At 42.5% G+C, this 23,715-nt stretch overlaps 1 protein-coding gene across 2 annotated transcripts in view; it reads right to left on the reverse strand.

The window, feature by feature from the left end:
- Positions 1-23,715, reverse strand: part of dmap1 (DNA methyltransferase 1 associated protein 1) — a 71,088-nt gene that overhangs the window by 33,115 nt on the left and 14,258 nt on the right. For both annotated transcript variants that reach the window (XM_068037018.1, XM_068037019.1), the window contains 4 exons: positions 15,370-15,565; positions 14,668-14,826; positions 6,587-6,754; positions 1,519-1,704 (listed from right to left, as the gene is read on the reverse strand). In XM_068037018.1, coding sequence (XP_067893119.1) covers positions 1,519-1,704; positions 6,587-6,754; positions 14,668-14,826; positions 15,370-15,565 — 709 coding nt within the window. The remainder of the gene's footprint in view (positions 1-1,518; positions 1,705-6,586; positions 6,755-14,667; positions 14,827-15,369; positions 15,566-23,715) is intronic.

Below are 23,715 nucleotides of genomic sequence, written 5' to 3' on the forward strand. Positions count from 1 at the left end.
GAGGACACAGATAGCTGGGTGCCCTCAAAGTAGTAAATAAAGTCTGGGGCGCGACTGGGCCAGTCAGGCAGGCCCCAGTGAGGAGGTGGGGGTCACCAAGGGCTGATGGCACCACTGCCACAGGTGTGGCCATTGCCACTGGGTGGGGCACCTTCCGTGGGCAAAGAGTTCCAAAAAAGGGCCCCGCTGCCCCAGAGCCCGCCAGTTTACCTAGCAATTGGCACAAACAGTAGCGGGGCCCCCCAGCCTCTGGTAAAATGCCAGTAGAGGCAGGAAAAGGCCCTTAATTGGCCACTTAAATGGCTAAGTTGGGCTCTGGGTGGGCAGGCCAACTGCCAGCTTTCTCGCCACTGGCAAATGGCATGGCATTGGGAAGGCATTAGGCACGCCACTGGACACCTGCCCATGCCATTTTCCGGCCTCCTGCCTTCCAGCCCATCCCCAAAGAGCTGGTAAAATTCAGCCCATGATATAGAATTATGTTTTTGTGAGAAATGATTTACTGTTAAGTATAAAGTTAGAATTTTGAATTTACTTCTGAAGTCAATCATTCTACAAGTTAAAAATGTAAGCTAGATTATCAAAACAAAATCAAAGACTTAGGGACTGAAATTCTGAGCGCTTATGATGCAAAAATGCATGTAGTTTTGGCAGAAGGACCAAGATGTATTCAAGACAATGCTACATTACCACATCCTGAACATTTGCAGCTGTACTCACTGACAAAGAGGCATCCAAGCCAGCCAGTGCATTCAAAGTGAATGCTTTGACCACTGACCATAAAAGGCCATGGGGGGGAAGCATTGTGAGAATGATGACAATCGGCTTCCAAAAGCTTTCAGGCGCCACCTCTCAGGGTTTGAAGGCTATAACTGATACAGCCAGATCTGCCCTCCTGCTGATCTCTGGGCATCCAAATCTGGTAGCCAGCACAAGCGGCATGGCTAGAATCTGCCTTCATGATGCTGTCCTTTCTCTGCTGATGACAGTTTAAGTGATCTCTTTACCCAGCTCACTTAGATGTCAGCTGATCTACATGTTTAGAGTGCAGGACCAGACTGGCCATGCATCTGATGGAATACAGCAAAATTATGGGCCTTGAACTTAATTTGCTTTTGATTTCTAAAATCACAGTGGTGCTGTTATGCAACCGTTCGATACTGACTAAAGCAGCAATGTTGAAAGTAGTACTGTAATTTTAGACACAAGAGCCATGAAACTGTCATTTAGACTTGTAGCAATCCTGTCTAAAGTCATTAAATGCCACTGAATTACCTGGAACCATGCCAGTGGACTAGGTTATTAAAAGTAGATGCAGGGGAAGTGAATCAGCATCAGATTTGAGCAATTGTGTTAAAAAAAAACAAGGATTTCAATTCAATTTTTTCTAAATCAAAACAGGCTTGTGCTAGCGCTAGAAAGTTATTAGCCGAAAGAAGTGCAATATAAAAATGTCGAAATATTCTATTCAAGCATGTTCTTTTTTTAAAAAAAATTCCAACGCATATAGGTGCTCACCGGTTTTTCTGTTTCTTTTTTCTGCGGTAGTTTCTTCTTTGCTGCTTTGCGCTCTGCCCGACGCATTTCTGTGGTATTGTCTGCAGCTGTGATGAGTTTCTGCAAATCCTGTGTTTTCTTTTCTCTTTCTTTTTTTCTCATTTCAATTTTCCTCAATTCTTGTATTAAGTACTCCTCTTCAGCCACCTGCAAGTAGGACGACAGCTGAATATTACAGCAAACAATGCTGACACCTAGTGGAAAAGCTGCATAATGTCCTATAGACCAACTGTTGTCAATTTCTCTTTTAATGCAAAGAGCGTTATTAGAATATGGGAAAAGGAGTTCATTTTCACACTCTTAATTTTTCAGATTTTCCTCCTTAAATGTCATCTTTTAAGTGAGTGACCTTGGTTGGGAGGAGGGGGGAAATAGAGTTCCACAGCCAACTACTCCTCCATGGTAACTTACACCAATGGCTATTCTTCACGTGCGCTTAAAGAGCGGGTACTGGTGGTCTATTTACAGCAGCGATCACAAATGAGCAGAACCTTGCCCACACCCAGCAATTACCCAATTACACTTAGTGATCAGGAGCAGTAATTCTGGCTTCCTGGTAGAAGGATGAGAATAACTGTCACCCTTAGTTCTATCCAGTTGACATTGACTAACTCAGCACAGACAAAAATTGAATACCATGGATGCTCCTGGCCATGTGTTGGTGCTCCTGTGTGCTACACCATCAAAAACAAATAATTTGAAAATCATTTATAATTTGAACTACCTAGCAGCTACTTTGAAAACTCAAAAATATCATCCAGTACTGCCCCTTTCTATAGCAGTATTTAACCTGAAATGATTGATCAACACCAAATCCTAAATAAAAACAAGAAATGCTGGAACCACTCAGCAGGTCCGGCAGCATCTGTGGAAAGAGAAGCAGAGTTAACGTTTTGGGTCAGTGACCCTTCTTCGAAACTAGCAAATATTAGAAATGTCACAGGTTATAAGCAAGTGAGCCTGGGGTGGGGCAAGAGGCAAAGGAGAAGGTGTAGATTGGACAAGGCCACATAGCTGACCAAGAGGTCATGGAGCAAAGGCAAACAATATGTTAATGGTGTGTTGAAAGACAAAGCATTAGTACAGATAGGGTGTTAACGAACTGAAGATTGAACAGCAGCAAGTCAAACATGAAAAAAAACAGTGGGTAAGCAAACTGAACAAACTACAATGAAATGAAATAAACAAAAGAAAAAAATTGTAAAAAATGTAAAAAAAAGAATGTAAAAAAGAAAAAGAAAAAATAACTAAAAATAAAAGTAAAATGGGGGGCCCGTCATGCTCTAAAATTATTGAACTCAATGTTCAGACAGGCAGGCTGTAGTGTGCCTAATTGGTAGATGAGATGCTGTTCCTCGAGCTCGCGTTGATGTTCACTGGAACACTGCAGCAAGCCCATGATAGAGATGTGAGCATGAGAGCAGGGGGATGTGTTGAAATGGCAAGCAACCGGAAGCTCAGGGTCCTGCTTGCGGACTGAGCGGAGGTGTTCCGCAAAGCGGTCACCCAGTCTGCGTTTGGTCTCCCCAATGTAGAGACCACCACATTGTGAGCAGCGAATACAGTATACTAATTTGAAAGAAGCAAATCGCTGCTTCACCTGAAAGGAGTGTTTGGGACCTGGGATAGTGAGGAGAGAGAGGAGGTAAATGGGCAGGTATTACACCTCCTGCAATTGCTGGGGAAGGTGCCATGGGACGGGGACAAGGTGGTGGGGGTAATGGAGGAGTGAACCAGGGTGTCGCGGAGGGAGCGATCCCTGCGGAATGCTGACAGGGGAAGGGAGGGGAAGATGCGTTTGGTAGTGGCATCACGCTGGAGGTGGAGGAAATGGCGGAGGATGATCCTTTGGATATGGAGGCTGATGGGGTGGAAAGTGAGGACAAGGGGAACCCTGTCACGGTTCTGGGAGGGAGGGGAAGGGGTGAGGGTAGAGGTGCGGGAAATGGGCCGGACACAGTTGAGGGCCCTGTCAACAACAGTGGGGGGGAATCCTCGGTTGAGGAAAAAGGAGGTCATATCAGAATCACCGTCATGGAAGGTGGCATCATCAGAGCAGATGCGTCGGAGACGGAGAAACTGGGAGAATGGAATGGAGTCCTTACAGGAGGTATGGTGTGAAGAAGTGTAGTCCAGGTAGCTGTGGGAGTTGGTGGGCTTATAATGGATATTAGTAGACAACCTATCCCCAGAGATGGAGACAGAGAAGTCGAGGAAGGGAAGTGTCAGAGATGGACCATGTAAAGGTGAGAGAAGGGTGGAAATTGAAAGCAAAATTGATAAAGTTTTCCAGTTCGGGGCAGGAGCAGGAAACGGCACCGATACAGTCATCAATGTACCGGAAAGAAAGTTGGGGGAGGGGGCCTGAGTAGGACTGGAACAAAGAATGTTCGACATATCCCACAAAAAGACAGGCATAACTGGGACCCATGCGGGTACCCATAGCAACACCTTTTACTTGAAGGAAGTGAGCAGAGTTGAAGCGGAAGTTGTTCAATGTGAGAACAAGTTCAGCCAGGCGGAGAAGGGTGGTGGTGGATGGGGACTGGTTGGGCCTCTGTTCAAGGAAGAAGCGGAGAGCCCTTAAACCATCCTGGTGGGGGATGGAGGTGGTGTAGAGCGATTGGACGTCCATAGTGAAGAGGAGGCGGTTGGTACCAGGAAACTGGAAATTGTCAAAATGACGTAGGGCGTCAGAAGAGTCACAGATGTAGGTGGGAAGAGACTGGACCAGCGGAGAAAAGATAGAGTCAAGATAGGAAGAAATAAGTTCAGTGGGGCAGGAGCAGGCTGACACAATGGGTCTGCCGGGACTGTCCCGTTTGTGGATCTTGGGAAGGAGGTAGAAACGGGCTGTCCGGGGTTGCGGGACTATGAGGTTGGAAGCTGTAGACGGAAGATCTCCAGAGGAGATGAGGTCAGTGACAGTCCTTTGGACAGTGGCTTGATGTTCGGTGGTGGGGTCATGGTCCAGAGGGAGGTGGGAAGAAGTGTCTGAGAGTTGCCGTTGAGCTTCTGCAAGGTAGTGGTCGGTACGCCATACAACAACAGCACCACCCTTGTCTGCAGGTTTGATGACTATGTCGGGGTTAGCCCGGAAAGAATGGAGTGCCTCAAGTTCGGAGGGGGACAGGTTAGAGTGAGTGAGGGGGTCAGAGAAATTGAGATGACCAATATCTCGCCGACAATTTTCAATGAAGAGATCAAGAGCGGGTAAGAGGCCAGGGGGAGCGGTCCAGGTAGAGGGAGAATGCTGGAGGCGGGTGAATGGGTCTGCTGGTCGGGGGGAGGGCTCCTGGTCAAAGAAGTGAGCCCGGAGACGGAGGAAGAAGAGCTCAACGTCATGCCGAGCGCAAAATTCATTGAGGTGGGGACGTAAGGGGATAAAACTGAGAACTTTGCTGAGTACAGAACGTTCAGCATCAGAGAGGGGGAGGTCAGAGGGTATAGTGAATACACGGCAAGGGGTCGGGTCAGAGGGAAGTGAAGCGGAAGGAGGATCTGGAGGAGCATTCATCCCCATCAGCTGCTGAAGTTTGCGGTCCTTGACATCTGAAAGGAAGAAAAAAATTTTTTTGTTAATGCGTCGGATGAGACGAAAGATGAAATGAAACTGCGGAGTAGAACAGCTTTGAGATAAGGTGAGGCGGTGCTGCTGGAGAGAGAGGTTCAGTGTGTGCATGTGGCGGCGCATAGCACTGAGTGTGGATCTCAGGATGCGGCGAGAGTAGCAGTCCGAGGAACGTTGTATTTCTCGGAGATACCTGTTAATCCTGGGTGGATTCAAAACATGATGGATGAAAATGCAGTCGGAATCCATGTGGAATAAGTCGGAGCAGGAGGCAGTCACTGAGGAAGGAGATGTGGCTGTGAAAACGAGTTTTGATAGACACTTTATCAAACACCAGGAGGGAAATAGAAAGCAATGAAGGTGAACAAAGTAAAAGAGACAAACGAAAATCCCGTCGGAGGGAAGAGCAGAGCTTCCTGGAAGAGAAGTGGCAGTGAATTAAACACTAAAATAAAAGCAAAATACTGCGGATGCTGAAAATCTGAAATTAAAAACAAGAAATGCTGGAACCACTCAGCAGGTCTGGCAGCATCTGTGGATCAATCCTAAATATTGGTTTGTTAACTTCATTATTTTGGTGCTCTGAGACAATTCAGTACTCCATGTTTCTTTGTGTTTGTCCATCAATGTGCTGCAAAATTATGCATATATACTAAAAATGATTTTTTTTTTAAAAAAAGTTGCTTACTTTATCCTCTTACACCCATGTTCGATTTCAAAACTCTTGTTTAGAAATCTCTTTGTGGCTTTGCTTCACTTGTGCAATCTCACCTGCCTCAGGTCATATCTAATGCTCTTCTTATTCTGTACCATTATGCATGCCCCCTTCTCCCATTTCACCATTGCTGACAAATTATTCAGCCCTGCACTCCGAAATACTCTTTCTAAACTTCATCTTACTACATTCCTTCCCAGCTCCAAAGTCTCCTCAAAACCTAGTGCTTTGGCCACACCTTTTACTGCTTCCTGCTTATTTTCCAGTTTGTTCAATTTGTGAGTTGGTTTTTGAAAGAGGATGCCTTTGGTAATAGATTTTGTTAAATTTACTGTTTGGGTTAACTGGAAACATGCATAGAAATATCAGTTGGAACAAACGTGCTAATATTTCTTTCTTGAGATAGAATACTTCACTATCACAGCTGGATGAGCAAGAACTGGAAATGTCTGATCAGAACAACAAGATTATGTGTAGTATTACCCATCATCATCTATAAAATATGCTTAAGAAAACAACTTGCAGTGTAGACAGGCACACACATTCACAATGCAAATATACTCATAGCTTTCATGAGGTAAAAAGTGCTATTTCTAACAACTAACATGAAACATTAACCCATCTTTTTGGTTCAGCCGCTGACAAACCGGCTATGCATTTTCAAGACTTTCTGTTTCTATTTCAGTTCTAGCAATAGTACATTTTTTCTTCAAACTGTTCCACTTTGACAGAAATATTCTTACCTGCTCTGGTGTTCTGTTATACAGTCTTTCAAGCTGTTCTTTTCTCCGTCTCTCATGTCCAGCATCAAACACAGAGAGTTTGGGATCAGAACCAGGTGGGGCACGGATCTTTGTTAATTTGGCACAAATACTATAATACCGCTCTTTCAGATCTTCTACTGAACGTTTCTGCAAAAAATAAGGTTGAGTGATTAAACATGCTCCAAACATTTGTTTATTAGGTGTGCCTGAGCAGCCCAGGAATTATTACAAGCAGCTGGAGAGGGCAGCACACAAGATAGCACTATCTCATGGATTGAGCAAGCACTGATGGTCTTTTCTGACCCTTACTTTCTCCTACAGGTGATAACGTTGGCCCCGACTGCAGCCCCTAGTTTGAGATACACCATGAAACAGACCATGCCGCGCATGCAGCAAGACCTGGACGACAACATTCATACTTGAGCTGATTAAGTGGCAAGTAACATTCGAGTCACACAAATGTCAGACAACGGCCACGTCCAACAAGTGAGAATCTAACCGCCTCCCCATGGCATTACCATTGCTGAATCCCCCACCATCAAAATCCTGGGGTGATCACTGACCAGAAACGTTACTGGACCAGCCACATAAATACTATGGCTACAAGAGTAGGTCAGAGGATGGATACTCTGACGAATAATTCACCTCCTGACTCCCCAAAGCCTGTCCACCATCTACAAGGCACAAGTCAAGAGTGTAATGGAATACTCCACATTTGCCCGATGAGTGCAGCTCCAACGCTCAAGAAGCTCGACACCATCCAGGACAAAGCTGCCTCCTTTGTTATCTCTTGCCCCACCCCCCGGCTCACTTGCTTATAACCTTTGACATTTCTAATATTTGCTAGTTCCGAAGAAGGGTCACTGACCCGAAACGTTAACTCTGCTTCTCTTTCCACAGATGCTGCCAGACCTGCTGAGTGGTTCCAGCATTTCTTGTTTTTATTTCAGATTTCCAGCATCCGCAGTACTTTGCTTTTATATTAATAAAGCTGCCTGCTTGATTGACACCCCATCCACCACCTTAAACATTCCATCTACCACCAGCACATCGTGGTTGCAGTCTGTACCATCTACAAGATGCACTGCAGCAACTCATCAAGGCTTCTTCGACAGCACCTTCCAAACCTACGATATCTACAGCCGAGAAGAACAAGGCAAGATGCACATTAGAACACCACCACCTGCTAGTTCCCCTCCAAATCACACAACATCCTAACTTGGAAATATATCACTGTTCCTTCATCATCGCTGGGTCAAAATCCTGGAACTCCCTCCCTAAAAGCACTGTGGGTACACCTTCATCACATGAGTTCAAGAAGGTGGTTCATCATCACTTTCTCAAGGGCTATTAGGGTTGGGCAATAAATGCAGGCCTTGCCAGTGAAGCACACATCCCAACAACGAATAAAACAAAGGTCACTATCAGACTACAAGGATGGAAGGGATTTAGCATTTCCTTGCTGTTCATCAAAAAAAATTATAGCTATACATATATTATAGGCAAGGAAGCAATAGAAAAAATATATATTAGCAGATCTCTTGTGGCATTCCTCACAGTGAATCAGAGGATATTATAAGAGTTGTGAAAGACAATAATATACATTAAGCTCAGTCTGCAAGCAGGACCCTGAGTTTCCAGTTGCTTGCCATTTCAACACTCCCCCCTGCTCTCATGCTCACATCTCTGTCCTGGGATTGCTGCAGTGTTCCAGTGAACATCAACACAAGCTCGAGGAACAGCATCTCATCTACCGATTAGGCACACTACAGCCTGCCAGACTGAACATTGAGTTCAATAATTTCAGGAGCATGACAGCCCCCCATTTTACTTTCATTTTTAGTTTTTTTTTCTTTTTTACATTTTTTACAATCTTTTTTTTTGCATTTATTTCATTTCATTGTAGTTTGTTCAGTTTGCTTACCCACTGTTTTTTTTTTTCAGGTTTGCACTTGCTGCTGTTCAATATTCAGTCCGTTAACACCTAATCTGTACTAATGCTTTGTCTTTCAACACACCATTAACATATTGTTTGCCTTTGCTCCATGACCTTTTGGTCAGCTATGTGGCCTTGTCCAATCTACACCTCTCCTTTGTTATCTCTTGCCCCACCCCCACCTCACTTGCTTATAACCTGTGACTTTTCCAATATTTGTCAGTTCTGAAGAAGGGTCACTGACCCGAAATGTTAACTCTGCTTCTCTTTCCACAGATGCTGCCAGACCTGCTGAGTGGTTCCAGCATTTCTTGTTTTTATTTCAGATTTCCAGCATCCGCAGTATTTTGCTTTTAATATACATTAAGTGTTTTTTGGTTTTCTGAATAGTTTCTGGGAATTTTAGTCAAATTACTTTGTGCTGAACTTTTTCTGGGTTTACTTATACAAGAATCTAGACATCAAAATGCACTACAGATTTGTGTTATGCTCATATTCATAATATGGTGCATGGTATACACAAGACTTTTATGGTAGTCCAGAAGCAACATTGAAAAAGACCAAACAATGTCTTAGTTAGACTTCTACAGCGAACTTTCTTTGCAAAGAATAGTCATTTTACATTGAAGAGCAAATGTGTTTGGGAAGAAAATATTTTTGAAATTGTTACGCATCATGACCGATTATCTGAATTGAGGCTACTAGCTTATCTGGTAAGAACCTACCCTTGGAAAAGTGGTAGCTTGTGTAATTGGCAGCTTTACTGATCCAACCCCGAACAAGCAACAGGTGGAGGATGGACACCTCCCCTCCCTCGGGACTCAGCTACAATACTGGCATCTACCTAACAATGTGGAAAATTGTCCAGCTATGTCCTATCCACAAAATGGACAAATCCAATCCGGCCAATTACCACCCCATAAGTCTACTCTCAATTATCAGCAAAGTGATGGAAAGTGTCGTCGATAGTGCTATCAAGCAGCAGCTACTCAGCAACAACCTGCTCACCGATGCTCAGTTTGGGTTCTGCCAGGGCCACTCGGCTCCAGTCGTCATAACAGCCTTGGTCCAAACAAAGACAAAAAAGAGCTAATTCAAGAGGTGAGGGGGCAGTGACTGCCCTGGACATCAAGGCACCATTTGACCAAGTGATACATCAAGCAGCCCTACTAAAATGGAAATCAGGGGGAATACTCTCCACTGGCTGGAGCCATACCTAGCACAAATAAAGATGGTTGTGGTTGTTGAAGGCCAATCATCTCTGCCCCAGGATATTGCTGCAGGAGTTCCTCAGGATAGTGTCCTAGGCCCAACCATCTTCAACTTCTTCACCAATGACCTTCCCTCCAATACAAAGTCAAAAGTGGAGATGTTCGCTGATGATTGCACAGTCTTGAGTATCATTTGCAACTCCTCAGGTAGGGAAGTAGTCCGCATGCAGAGAAACCTGGACAATATTCAGGCTTGGGTTGCTAAGTGACAAGTAACATTCGCGCCACACAAATGCTAAGCAATGGCCATCTCCAACAAGGGAGAATCTAACCACCTCACCTTGACATTCAATGCCATTACCATCGCCGAATCCCCCACCATCAAAACCTGGGGATTACCACTGACCAGAAACTGAACTGGACCAGCCATATAAATACTGTTGCTACAAGATAAGGTCAAAGTCTGCGAATTCTCCAGCGAGTAACTCACCTCCTGACTCCCCAAAGGATGTGCACCATCTACAAGGCATAAGTCAGGAGTGTGATGGAATCTTCCCCACCTGCCTGGATGAGTGCAGCTCCAACAATACTCGAGAAGCTCAACGCCATCCAGTACAAAGCAGCCCGCTTGATTGGCATCCCATCCAGCACCTGAAACATTCACTCCCTCCAACACCGATGCACAGTGGCAGCAATGTGTACCATATACAAGATGCTCTACAGCAACTCACCAAGGCTCCTTTGTCAGCACATTCCAAACCCACGACCACTACCACCCAGAAAGACAAGGACAACAGGCGCATGGGAACACCACCACCTGCAAGTTCCCCGTCGAGCCACACACCATCCTGATGTGGAACTCTACTACCATTACTTCACTGTCACTGGGTCAAAATCCTGGAATGCCCTTCCAAGCAGCACTGTTGGGTACTAACACCACATGAACTGCAGCGGTTTACAGAGGCAGCTCACCAGTGTTAAGCAATTCACTTGGGGAACTGTGCGTGAGGAAATGTACAAGGATCACAATATCTAGTTTATATAACAAAGAGAGGGTCTCTTATTACATCTGCTGGGTTATGCTATTGTACATCCAGATACTGGATGGGGAAAGTAAACTTTTCATTGTGAGGGACACGGGTCCCCATTTGCGAGTGATCGTTGAAACTAACCAACTGTTCATTGAGAATATCTATGACAGATCCAAAATTTGTAACAGAGTCATTACACCATTCTGACAATAACTAAGCGTTCAGTTTCAAAGCTATAGACCCTGATTCCCCCATTACTGTTTTGAGTCTTTCTTGCTACAATAGCAAGAACATCTCCATTTTATCAAGTAGCTGTGGAGGAAGAAATCTGCCCATTATGCAAGTGCCTCAGTGACTTTACGTTAATAAACACCATCTGGTTGGTCGGGGTATATGGGCACCAGCTGATGCTGAACCCTGCTTTATTATACCTGAAGTTAGCGATCCCGGGTTCAATTCTGGGTACTGCCTGTGCTGTGCGGAGTTTGCAAGTTCTCCCTGTGACCGCGTGGGTTTCCGCCGGGTGCTCTGGTTTCCTCCCACAGCCAAAGACTTGCAGGTTGATAGGTAAATTGGCCATTGTAAATTGCCCCTAGTGGTGGTAGGAGAATGGTGGGGATGTGGTAGGGAATATGGGGTTAATGTAGGATTAGTATAAAAATGGGTAGTTGTTGGTCGGCACAGACTTGGTGGGCTGAAGGGCCTGTTTCAGTGCTGTATCTCTAAATAAATAAAATAAAATAAAGACATATAAACATAGCTAAAAGGTTGAGGACCTTTTGAGCCATACCAGGATAGTGAGAGATGCATTTAATTACAAAACAAAACAAAATACAAAAATATCCGATAAAGGTATACAGCATGAACTGCTAATAACAAGCTAATCCGATAATAGATGCTTTGTCCACTAAAAGCAGCTAACAACAAGGCAAGTTAACACAAAAAAATTAAAGCTGGAGTGCTAGAATCTGCTTTTAGGCACCAATGTTATCTTTTGGAGGTGCACATACAACAGCTACAGTGGATACTCCAGCTGTTCCCAGCACTCAATTTTAAGTGTCCATTTGACATACGGTTGCTAAGCTATAGGGAGCTAGCTCAGCTGAGTTGAACCAGTACTGGAATTCGGAATCAATGTTGGTAACCTGGAAGATCCTAGTGTACTATAGCTAAGACCGAGTCCTGCTGCTCAACTGATCTAGCACAAAACAACTCAGTCATTTACAGTAAAATAAAAGCAAAATACTGCGGATGCTGGAAATCTGAAATAAAAACAAGAAATGCTGGAACCACTCAGCAGGTCTGGCAGCATCTGACAGATGCTGCCAGACCTGTTGAGTGGTTCCAGCATTTCTTGTTTTTATTTCAGTCATTTACAGCTCCTATTCAGCTGACCTGGTACAATTTAGCATCACCAAGTCCCAGAAATTAGAAACAGCTGAATCCATACAAATTGCTTACAACGGATGCTAAGTGTTCGATTAAAACTGCATTAGTATCTATTGTAAGCAATAGATTTACTATTGAACTCTACAGTTTGGGTTTCCAAATTTAGTCTGTCTGCAATAATATATGTGTTTAATAGAAGTTCATTGTACTGTGTTCATCCCTAGCACTCGTCTGAAACAATATGTTTTGGGGGGTCTGCACTGTGTATCTGGAATGTTACTATGTAACTGGTTTTGGCTGAATTTGGTGGGGGTGGGGAATGGACTTCTTACCAAGACAAAACTGTAACCAGTTTTCAAAAGTGTGCATTTTCTTTAGGCTTCTCAGACCTCAATCAAATGTAGCTGTATTGGCTATATTAAATACAACTGTAAAACAAAATTCACAAAGAAAAATTTGTAAAAAGAATAACTGCACTAGAATAAAGAAAGAACTTGCATTTTTATAGTGCCTTTCATGAGCTCAGGACATCTCAAAGACTTCAAGTATTTTTGAAATATGGGAGTCAATTTGTGTACATCAAGGTCCCACAAATAGCAAATGACGTAAATGGCCAAATAATCTGCAGTTTTTTTTGTGATGTTGGTTGGTGGATAAATGTTGGCCAGACATCAGGAGAACCTGCCTGATTTTCATCAAATAGTGCCATAACATCTTTTATCTCCACCCGAGATGACAGATGGGACCTCAGTTTAACGATGCAACTCAAAGTTAGCACCTCGAACAATGCTTTACTGAAGGGCGAGTCTGGATTATGTGCTCAAGTCACTGAAGTAGTGCTTCTGACTCATAGATGAAAATCATCACTGAGCCAAGGCTGACACTTAACTGATTTAACAGTGTATGTTTTCCCAAAAATTAATTTAAATATTCCAACACATAATATACACCTTACACTTCATAAATGAATCTTTAACTGTATATCTGGAATATTTAGTTATTATTCAATTTCCTTTTATGTTTTCCTCCTTTCCATGATCTTCCTGGCCAAACGTTGACTGCTGAGGGTGGAGGATCTACTAACAGAACTAGCTCAATGCCATTTTAGGCTAGCTATTAGGAGATATAGAAAAGGTTTTTCTCAAGTCCTTTTTCTCCCTTGTCCAATGAGAAACCAAATGGCCATTGTTTGGTGCCTCCCTACAGTAATGCAGCTGAGATCAGGAAATAAACATGTGAGAGAAATCAAATCTGTGCCCCACCATCCGATAACATTGTCCGTTACTGTTCCAACATGCTGTACCCATTTTCTCCCAAAATATTAGAACCCAAAAATTCCGGATCAGGACTAGGCAGAGGGTAAATCTGGGGTGAAGCAGAACTTTTGCCTGTCTATTTCAGTGTCCTTGGTTCCATCAAAAATTCCAGGGACAAGCTACTTTGAATATTCTTGGTGGGTGCCCATGTTATCCCCAGTGCATATAGAGTTCCTGCCTGACTATCAGTGGGGCATGGAAGAAATTTAATTGAGATACTCTGCTGCAGTATCAGCAGGGCCACAGGCTGGAGAACTACCAAAAACTCTCTTTCCAAAAGTATGGTTGTTTTCTTATGACCCTCTAGTATTACCGACATACAGCACTACTTAGGACATAAAATAGGAAAACACATTGCATGACATATTTTCCTAATTTACAGGCCACTGTAATACAGACAACCCTTATGCGTCTGCAGGTGAAAAGGCAAGGATTTCCGAAGGGATTGAAATTCCCGTGAATCTAGTATTCTGTTCCAAATTCTGGCCCCAATGCTGGCAGTTCATTGTCCAACCGCCCTCCCTTGCTCAAGCAGTTTCAGAGACTAGGTTTGTGAAAAATTCAGTCAACTTACAGTTACAGATATATTTCTTATTCCACAATGTTTCAAAAGTTCATGAATTTTTGATAAACAAGCTTTTCGGGTGGCTTTCTCCAACTTTAATAATTTTATACTAAGACAGTAAACACAACTTGTGCTACAGAATGATGGGTTACATCTATGTTCCAGACCTAAAACAGCACATCCGAGAAGTGGTTGCAAATCTCCACCCGGAAGTAGGAAATAAATTATATTTATATAAAAATCAGAAAGTCAAGTCAAGTCCTACGATTTTTCTCTGCCTCCTAATGGTTAATTCAGCATCGGCTGGGATCTTGATGGAGGTCATCTGACCAAATGCTCAGTCAAGGAATAGCATATAATGTGGAGGACAGAAAACTTAAAACAACATAGTAATTGTTAGTAACAGAATGAATCATTAAAGAAATACAGAACACCTACATTCTGGACAGTTAGTGTTAATATAAAGGTCTATGAAATAAATGAGAAAAATGTTGCTATTTTATTGTACTTGCTCAGTAGAAAAGACATATACACATTCAAATTCTCACAGCTGTCCAGATAATCTAGCATTCATGAGGGTTATTTTTATTTATTCATTTTACCTCTACTCACCCTGAACTGCTGGTGGTCATAGCGGTCATGGATGACAATGAACCGGAGATCAAAGCGCTTGCAGAGGTCAAAGAGATGGTCTGTTTCTGCTTTGGTCCATCCATCATCGTGTAGATACATCTGGTATTCTTGCTCTGAGTATACAGGCACCTGAACAGTCTGCAGAACCACAAAGAAATTTACTTTGCTTTTATTTGGAAGTTTTTTTGACAAAACAATATGATATAATTTGAAGAATTGTTACTGACTTCAATTAATTCTGTTCTCCCATTGATGGGCAAAAGGAAGGCTCATTTTTATACCATCTCTCAAATGTCTGCAGCAGCTGTGCAAGATCTTTACTGATGCTACTTACAATCACAACAGCTAGTGTGAAACTGCAGCAGCACAATTAATGCACCAATTTCACAAAATACCATACCAAAAGGGCCAAAGGTGGTTCCAGTTTGTTTCAACACTACAGTCCAGACAAGCACGTAATAAACTAGAATACAAGAGACAGCAAATCTTAGCATTCCTAATTTTTTAACAAATCTAGTTAGACAATCTGGCAAAATTTTCAGGAAAAATTATGACCTTATAGCATAGCATCTTTTTTCTAATAATTTAAGGGATAACTATACTGTTTCCCCTATCTTTCTGCTCCCCCAAAAGAGGGACTATGATTTATTTTATCAATTTTTGCCAACATTAGTGTTCTACCTTATTAAATCTAGCAAAAGGGTAGTCTTTGCCTTCATCTGCCAGACGTCTCCAATGGAAAAATATTGCACCATCCTTCCTGGCTGGGTTCGTGAAAGGCATCCACTTCCATGGTCGGACCTTTTTGCACCCCAGCTTCGCTTTAACAGTCCTGTACCCTTGTGTTGTGTCACTTGGAAGCAATGGAGGAGCATCCCTTTTCAAAACATACAAAGAAATATTTTAAACTGTAGTTAACGAGCACATTCAAACATTTATCTACAAAGAATTTTATTAAAAATCTTACATAGGATGCCAACTTCCTTACATTCAGTTGTTACAATTTTTGGTCAGACCTTTGTGTCAACTTTCCGATTGTAAATTGATTTGTTAACAATTTCCATTCAATTTTGCTATGTCACCTTTCATTGCCAGATTGTTGATGACCATAAATGTGACAACATAGAGGCAGTGGAGGTGTCAAGGAGTGGTGAAGAGGTACAGTTGGGTGTCATCAGCCTACAAGTAGAACCTAAACCCACGTCTCTGGAAAATGTCACCAAGTGGCAGCATGTAGATGAGGAAGAGGAGGAGGCCAAGGCCTGAACATTCGGGGCCTTCAAAGCTAATGACTACAATTGGATATCGAAGAGTGAAATTAATCAGGGGCAGTCCCAGTAAGCTGGACAATAAAGGATTGGCATTGGAGAAGGATGGTGTGGTTGACCATGCAGAGAGGATAATGCACCATAGTCATACAGCATGTCATCTGTGACTTTGATTAGGGCTGGTTTGGTGCTGTGACAAGGACCCGCTTGGAGAGATGTAAATATGGAGTTGCGGGAAAGTTGGGCACAGAATTGTCGTTTGGTTATGTCACAAATATAAAAAAGAAAGAAAATGTTTCATATTCCAGTACCATTACTGTTTCACTACCTACGTCAATAAATAAGTTATAAAAACAGAAAGTGCTGGAAATACCCAGCGGGTCAGGCAGCATCTATGGAGAGAGAAGTAGAGTTAACGTTTCTGGTCTGTGACCTTTCATCAGAACTGGCAAAGGTTAGAAAAGAATTAGGTTTTAAGCAAGTGAAGTGGGTGGGGGGGTGGGGGGGGGGGGGGCGGTGGTGGTTGGTGGGGAAGAGAACAGCCCTATCACACACCTCTTTTGTTCTCTTCCCCACCAACCACCACCCCGCCCCCCCCCCCCCACCCATTTCACTTGCTTAAAACCTAATTCTTTTCTAACTTTTGCCAGTTCTGATGAAAGGTCACAGACCCGAAACGTTAACTCTGCTTCTCTCTCCAGACACTGCCTGACTTGCTGAGTATTTCCAGCACTTTGTTTTTATTTCAGATTTCCAGTGCCTGCAGTATTTTGTTTCAATAAATAACTTGTTCTGTTTATATACACCCAAGCTTACTAAAAGTATAAAATGTTGGAAAACAGCGAAACGTCTTAGAGATAACATATACCTCAGTACGACTGCAAATGGTAACCTAGTTGCAGTTTATCTGGGCTCAACTGCATTAGATTCCCAACCATCCAGTATTTTGTTTGCAACAGTCCTTAATCATTATGTGTCAGCCAAAGAACACTAGAACCTGTAGAAATCATTCAAACAGTGGGTCTTAATCAGAATCTCTGCCTGCCTCAAGCTTTCCTTCATGGTCAGTCTGATTAGCCTCAATACACTATTTGTACCTGCCCTTTCATGCACTGACTCATTTCCCTCTGCAAACAAGAAAGAGAATACATGGCAGAAACAAGCATAGAGGAGGACTTTTTTTTTTAATTCATTCATGGGATGTGGGTGACGCTGCCCAGGCCAGCATTTATTATAATAATCCATTATTAAGGAAGTAGTAGCCGGACGTTTACAAAATCATAATGCAATCAGGCAGTCAGCATGATTTTATGAAAGGGAAATTGTGTTTGACAAATTTTTTCATGTTCTTTGAGGATCTAACAAGCAGGGTGGATAAAGGGGAACCAATAGATGTAGGGCTGGATTTTGTTCACCTCACAACATCAGGCTTTGTGGCGCGGGGGGGGGGGTGCGGTAGATCAGAGCAGCAGCAGCCTGCCACAGAACCCAACACTGTGATTGCCAGGCCAATCCTCCCGATGGCAGTGAAGCTCCTTGGCAGCCCTTCTGCTGCTCTGCGACGGGACCCTGGTTTAAATATTTAAAGTAATATTATGTATTCATTTAAATGGAATTCCTCGCGATCTTACCTGCTGTTCTGGATCTTCAGCGCAACAGGCGGCAATCACACATCTTTACTTGCCCGTCGAGGGAAAGCTGGCGCCTCTGAGATAGGGAAGGGGGGATCTCAGCATTTGTAGTGTAGTTGTGGGGTTGGGGTGAACTCTGCAATTTTAATGTAGTGAAGACGGGGGGGAGAAGGGATCAACTCAGCAATTTTAGAGTGGCGGGGGGGGGGGGGGGGGGGTGGGATGGGGCAAATATGTATTTTCAGTGTAGTGGGCGGGGGGTGGGGAGAAGAAACGGGAGGCAACACTGCATTATCTACGCAGGGCTGGCAGCCCTTTAAAAAGGGCACCAGCACCTGCATAGAGATTGTTGATGCTGTTCACGGCATCGCCAAGGCTATCCCCGCCACCTGATTGGGGTGAGGCGTCCGCCCTGCACATTCGAACGAGCCGCTGGACTCAAAATCACAGCGGCGTGGCAGCACGCAAACTGTGCGTGCCAGTCAGCACTTTTTACATTGCCACCGCTCCCGGCGGCAGGAAAACAAAATTCAGCCCAAAGCGTATTTGGTTTCCAAAAGGCATTTGATAAGGTGCCACATAAGGTTACAACACAAGATAAGAGCTCATGGTGTTGGGATAATATATTAGCACAGATAGAGGATTGGCTAACTAACAGGAAACAGAGTCGAGATAAATGGGGCATTTTCAGGTTGGCAAACTAACGCCTGGATTGCCACAGGGATCAGTGCTCGGTCCTCAACTATTTATGATCTATGCAAGGACACCCAGATCCCTCTGAATGCAGCACTGTGTAGTCTATCTCCACTTAAATAATATTTTGATTTTCTATTCTTCCTACCAAAATGGATAACCTCACATGTTTTGGCATTATACTCCATCTGCCAAATTTTTGCCCACTCACTTAACCTATCTATATCCCTTTGCAGACTCTTTGTGCCCTCCTCACAACTTGCTTTCCCACATATCTTTGTAACATCAGCAAATTTGGCTACAATACACTCAGTCCTTTCATCTAAGTCATTAATATAGATTGCAAATAGTTGAAGCTCCAGCATAGATTAAAAATTGTAAATATCTAGCAAGCATCAGTAAAATCAAAAAAAGCAGATTGTTCTTTTAAGAATCCTAATAAATATGTGGAAAAACAACTCAGTATCACCATCCTGTGGCCACAAGATAAACTACATGTGCAAAAATACTGAAAGATGGAGCAAGGGACTAAATGGTGTGAGGACACAAATAAAAGGAAATGTACAGTAACATTAGTCATGTAAGCTTCAGAATTTTGACTGCTAAAAAATCTCTTAACTGTGTTCTTGAAACAAGACTTAATGGTATTTGGTCCTTCATTGCAAACCACTGGGTTTGTTGTACTATTTCCAAAAACAACTGTCTCCAACTGCCCCCCACCCCAACCACCTTCCCAACCCACAGCAAACAGTAATCCTGTACCTTTCCCAAGTCTCTGTCAATGTCAATCTGTCATCAAGTACTTGGAAATTGATCAGAAAGCATTCTAGAATAATTAATACACAAATTTTCCCTCAGATCCTTTAGGGAACCATTGGTCTCCACAAAAGTTAATATTGTTGCTACAGGGTTGTGATAGATGCTGACCTATTTTCCCTTATTTGCAAAGTACAATTTATGTTGCATTACAGAACTTCATTGTGTGTAGAAAGCTTCTTAAATAAGTACATCTCACTTTTCTATAATAAAGTGAGATGTATTACAGCAGTTCCAGAATGAAATTAAACAGTATTTTAAAACAGATAGGAAAACAAAAGCTTTCAATCCTTGGAGACTTTCCTCTTAAAAATCAACTTTTTAATGTTGACATTCTTGGGGTTCGAGAGAAGAGGCAATGGCCCAATATTTACAGGGAGGCAGCAGGAGGACAGTTTTGTGTTCAGGTTTCCCTCAGGTCCTGCCAAATATAATGGCAGGACCTAATTAACATTTCTTGTCTCCGTTTCCCGACTGCGGCTAGGCAGATTGAGAGGCTAGGAGGGATCGAAAAGGCCGGTGGTGGGGGTGGTTGGCAGCGAAGATCAAAGGCTGCAGCCTCAGGATAGTGAAGCCCTAATAATAAAATAAAACCAAAAATCAGACTAACAGAGGAATTCTTGGACGTGTATAGAATATAGACTTTCAGAAGGCATTTGATAAGGTGTTACATAACAGATTGGTTAGCAAAATTGAAGGTGCAGTGGCAGGATGTGTACAAAATTGTTTTCTGTCTCTTGGCCAGAGTATAGTGGTGTTTATCAGACTTGACGGAAGCATACTGCCATGGAGCATACTGTCATGTCCCCCAGGGTCTGTATTAGGACCACTGCTCTTTTTCATACATATTAACAACTTGGACTTGGGCTTAAGGGGCAAAATTTCAAAATCTGCAAATGGCACAAAGCTTGGAAATGTAGTAAACAGAGAGGAGGATAGTAGTAGATCTCAGGAAACCATAGATTGGTGAAATGTTCAGACTCCGCGTCATACATGACAGAGAAGGCCATTTGGCCCATTGAGTCCATGCCAGCTCTCTGCGGAGCAATCCAGTCAGTCCCACTCCCCCGCTCGATCTCTGTAGCCCTGCTGATGCAAAGTCACAAACCTGAAACATTAACTGTTTCTCTCTCCACAGATGCTGCCAGACCTGAGTGTTGAGAACTTTGTTTTTATTTCAGATTTCCAACATCCGCATTATTTTCCTTTTGTATTAAGGTTAAGGGGAGATTTAATAGACATGTTCAAAATTATGAGGGGTTTTGATAGTTAGGGAGAAACTGTCTGCACTGGCAGGCAGGTCAGTAACCAGAGGAAACAGATTTCAGATAATTGGCAAATAAACGCATGGGGTAAAGAGAATTTTCTTTTTTTGCGTGTAACACATTGTTACGATCTAGACAGCACTACCTGAAAGGGTGGTGGAAGCAGATTCAATAAGGTAATTGGATACATACTTGAAAAGGACAAATTTGCAGAGCAATGGGGAAAGAGCATGGACATGGAACTAATTGGATAACTCTTTCAAAGAGTCAGCATAGGTATAATGGGCTGAATGGCCTCCTTCTGTGCAGTAAGATTTTATGATACAGATTAATAATGGTACCTGTAGATCCACATCCCTTTCTAATTTAATTTTTTTTTTTACAATTGCCAACAGTTTTATCTACTTTTATCAATGAATTGGCCCATCATAATAGTTAAGGTGGGTTTCCTCCTCACATTGTATGTTTCATCAAAAAGACCCATGTACTACATCAAATACTGTTTTCCTATCATTTAGTTCTTATAATAAAAAACATGGAAAAATAACCAACAGGCAGTGCAAGTATCAGTGGCTCTGTCATTACATAAAGAACATATTATTTTAAAAATAATTCTCATAAAAAGGTTAGATTGTCTGGAACCAGGAAGGCCATGAAGTCCTACACACAGTTTCCCTCAAAAGTAAAATACTTAACTTTGAAACATTTTTTACGAAGGTAACACAACATAAACTGAATTCAATAATCAGGATTGTCTTTTTACTTTATCTCTGTCTATCATATTTCCAGAAACACAATTTCTACTTTACAGTCACTCTAGCACCATCTGCAATAACAATTTTATCTACTTAACAATAGCATCAACCTTCTTGCAACTTGTCAACATTTTCACCACCTTAAAATTGCAAAGATGCAGTCACAGACTGGCCCTATAAACTCAGTGCAATAAAATAGCATGAATGTAATTGCATGAGAAAATTAAGCAACATTAATTTCGATGTAAATGTTGTGCTATGCTACCTCCACTGGATTTGATGACAAAAATAGATGTCATGCATTTTCAGAATGTGGTTGAATATCAATGTTGGAAAAAGAATAAACTGCATTTATAACAGACCATTTGAGAGTGGCAGAACTCCAATCAGAATTATCAGAGCTGCCAGATGTTAAGAGAAACAAAAGAAACCTATATTTTTCTCAATAGCTGTGTAACTGTCAGACTTTACTGAATACAACACAGACGAGGTGTAATAAAGAGATTTGCCCTGCTTAACCCCTTAAAAACAGCTTTATAAAAAGATGGTACGGCACCATCATTGGACAGTGCTACTATTAACAGCTTAGGTGGTTTCAAGCTTTATTTTAAAAAACACAGCTTATGAAAATGAATGAATCTGAAAACAAACAGTAAATCAAATTTACTTTATTTTATAGATAACTTGTGGAGCTTTAGTTGTAGCAAATATTTTGATTGTTTATGAAGTGTATTTGCAAGAGTTAAAATTTCTCCCCCATTGCTAAAGCAAGCGAAGATGGAAAAAAGCAAGCATTATCAAAAGAAAAATAACATGTTTATCTGTGACCATAATAAAGCATAATGACTGTAGTGTAATGTGAAAGATGTATGTGAAACAAAATATTGTTGACCTGTCATCACATCTGTCACTGGGAGTTATTGGACTGTGAAACAGACTTTGTTTTTTAAAAAAAAATAATTTACCTATTATGATGCACGTCACTTTAACAGTTTCCTGGCATTAACTGTCTCCTTTTCACCAGGGAGGTCCAATCCCACTATATCTCCATCCTCCACCAGGATAGCCTGTGGGCTCGCCACTTCTTCCTTGAACGGATGCCCCAAAACCCCCCAATCCACCACTACCTACCACCTTCTTCCTCCTAGCTGAACTTGTTCTCACATCAAACAACTTCTCCTTTGACTCAACTCACTTCCTCCAAATGACAGGTGTTACTATGGGAACCCTTATAGGTCCTAGTTATGCCTGCCTTTACATGGGCTCTGTGGAACATTCCTGGCTCCAGTTCTATTCTGGTCCCCTCTCTCACCTCTTTTTTTACTGTACGCTGTTGTCTGTATCGATGCTGTTTCCTGCTCTTAGCCAGAATCAGAAAATTTCATAAGAACATAAGAAATCGGAGCAGCAGTAGACCATACAGCTCGTTGAGCCTGCTCCATCATTCAATATGATCATGGCTCATCTTGGGCTTCAACTCCACTTTCCTGCCTGCTCCTCATATGCCTAGATTCCCTGAGACACCAAAAATCTGTCTATTCCAGCCTTAAATATATTCAATGATACAGCATCCACTACCCTCTGTGGTAGAGAATTCCAAACCTTCGAGTGAAGAAATTTCTCATCTCAGTCCTAAATGATTGGCCCCTCACCCTGAGATTGTGCCCGTGTTTTAGATTTCCCAGCCAGTGGAAACAACCCCTCAATGTCTACCTGTCAAGTCCCTTCAGAATCTTCTAAGTTTCAATGAGATCACCACTCATTCTTATAAACTCTAGAGAATATAGGCCCAATTTACTCAGCCTCTCATCAGAGGACACCCTCTCCTCCCAGGGAACCTTCGTTACACTGCCTCCAATGCAAGTATATCCTTCTTTAAATATGGAGACCAAAACCACACAGTATTCCAAGTGTGGTCCCAAAGCCCTGTACAATTGTACAAGACCTCTCTATTCTTGTACTCTAATCCCCTTGAAATAAAGGCCAACATGCTATTTGCATTCCTAATTGCCTGTAGGCTAACTTTGTGAGTTCCTTATACAAACAGACCCAAGTCTCTCTGAACATCAACATTTACAAGTTTCACGCCCTTTAAAAAATACTCCGCTCTTCTATTCTTATTACCAAAGTGAATAACATTAAACATTCTACTCCATCTACCACCGTGTTGCCTACTCATTTAACCTGTCTATATCTCTTTGCAGCCTGTGTCCTCCTCACATACCTACCTTTATATCAACAATCTTAGATACATTACTTTCCGTCTCTTCATCTAAGTCATTAATATAGATTGTAAATAGTTGAGGCCCCAGCATTGAACCTTGCATCACTCCACCAAGTCACAGCCTGCCAACTTGAAAATGCCCCATTTATGGCTACTTTTGCTTCCTGTCCATTAACCAATCCTCTATCCATGCCAATATATCACCCCCAACTAAGACCTGTTACCCGACCCGAACCAGACAGGAACCAACGACCTGTGTCGGGTTGCACTTGCGGGTCCAGCATTCGGGCTCGGGTCGGATACGTTCTATCACAGGTAAGTGGCTCTACTGTTAATTTAATTTTATGACTAGAAATGTGGTTTTGTTACAGTTTT

This window comes from Heterodontus francisci, chromosome 8 (genome assembly GCF_036365525.1).
Source record: "Heterodontus francisci isolate sHetFra1 chromosome 8, sHetFra1.hap1, whole genome shotgun sequence".
Lineage (NCBI taxonomy): Eukaryota > Metazoa > Chordata > Chondrichthyes > Heterodontiformes > Heterodontidae > Heterodontus > Heterodontus francisci.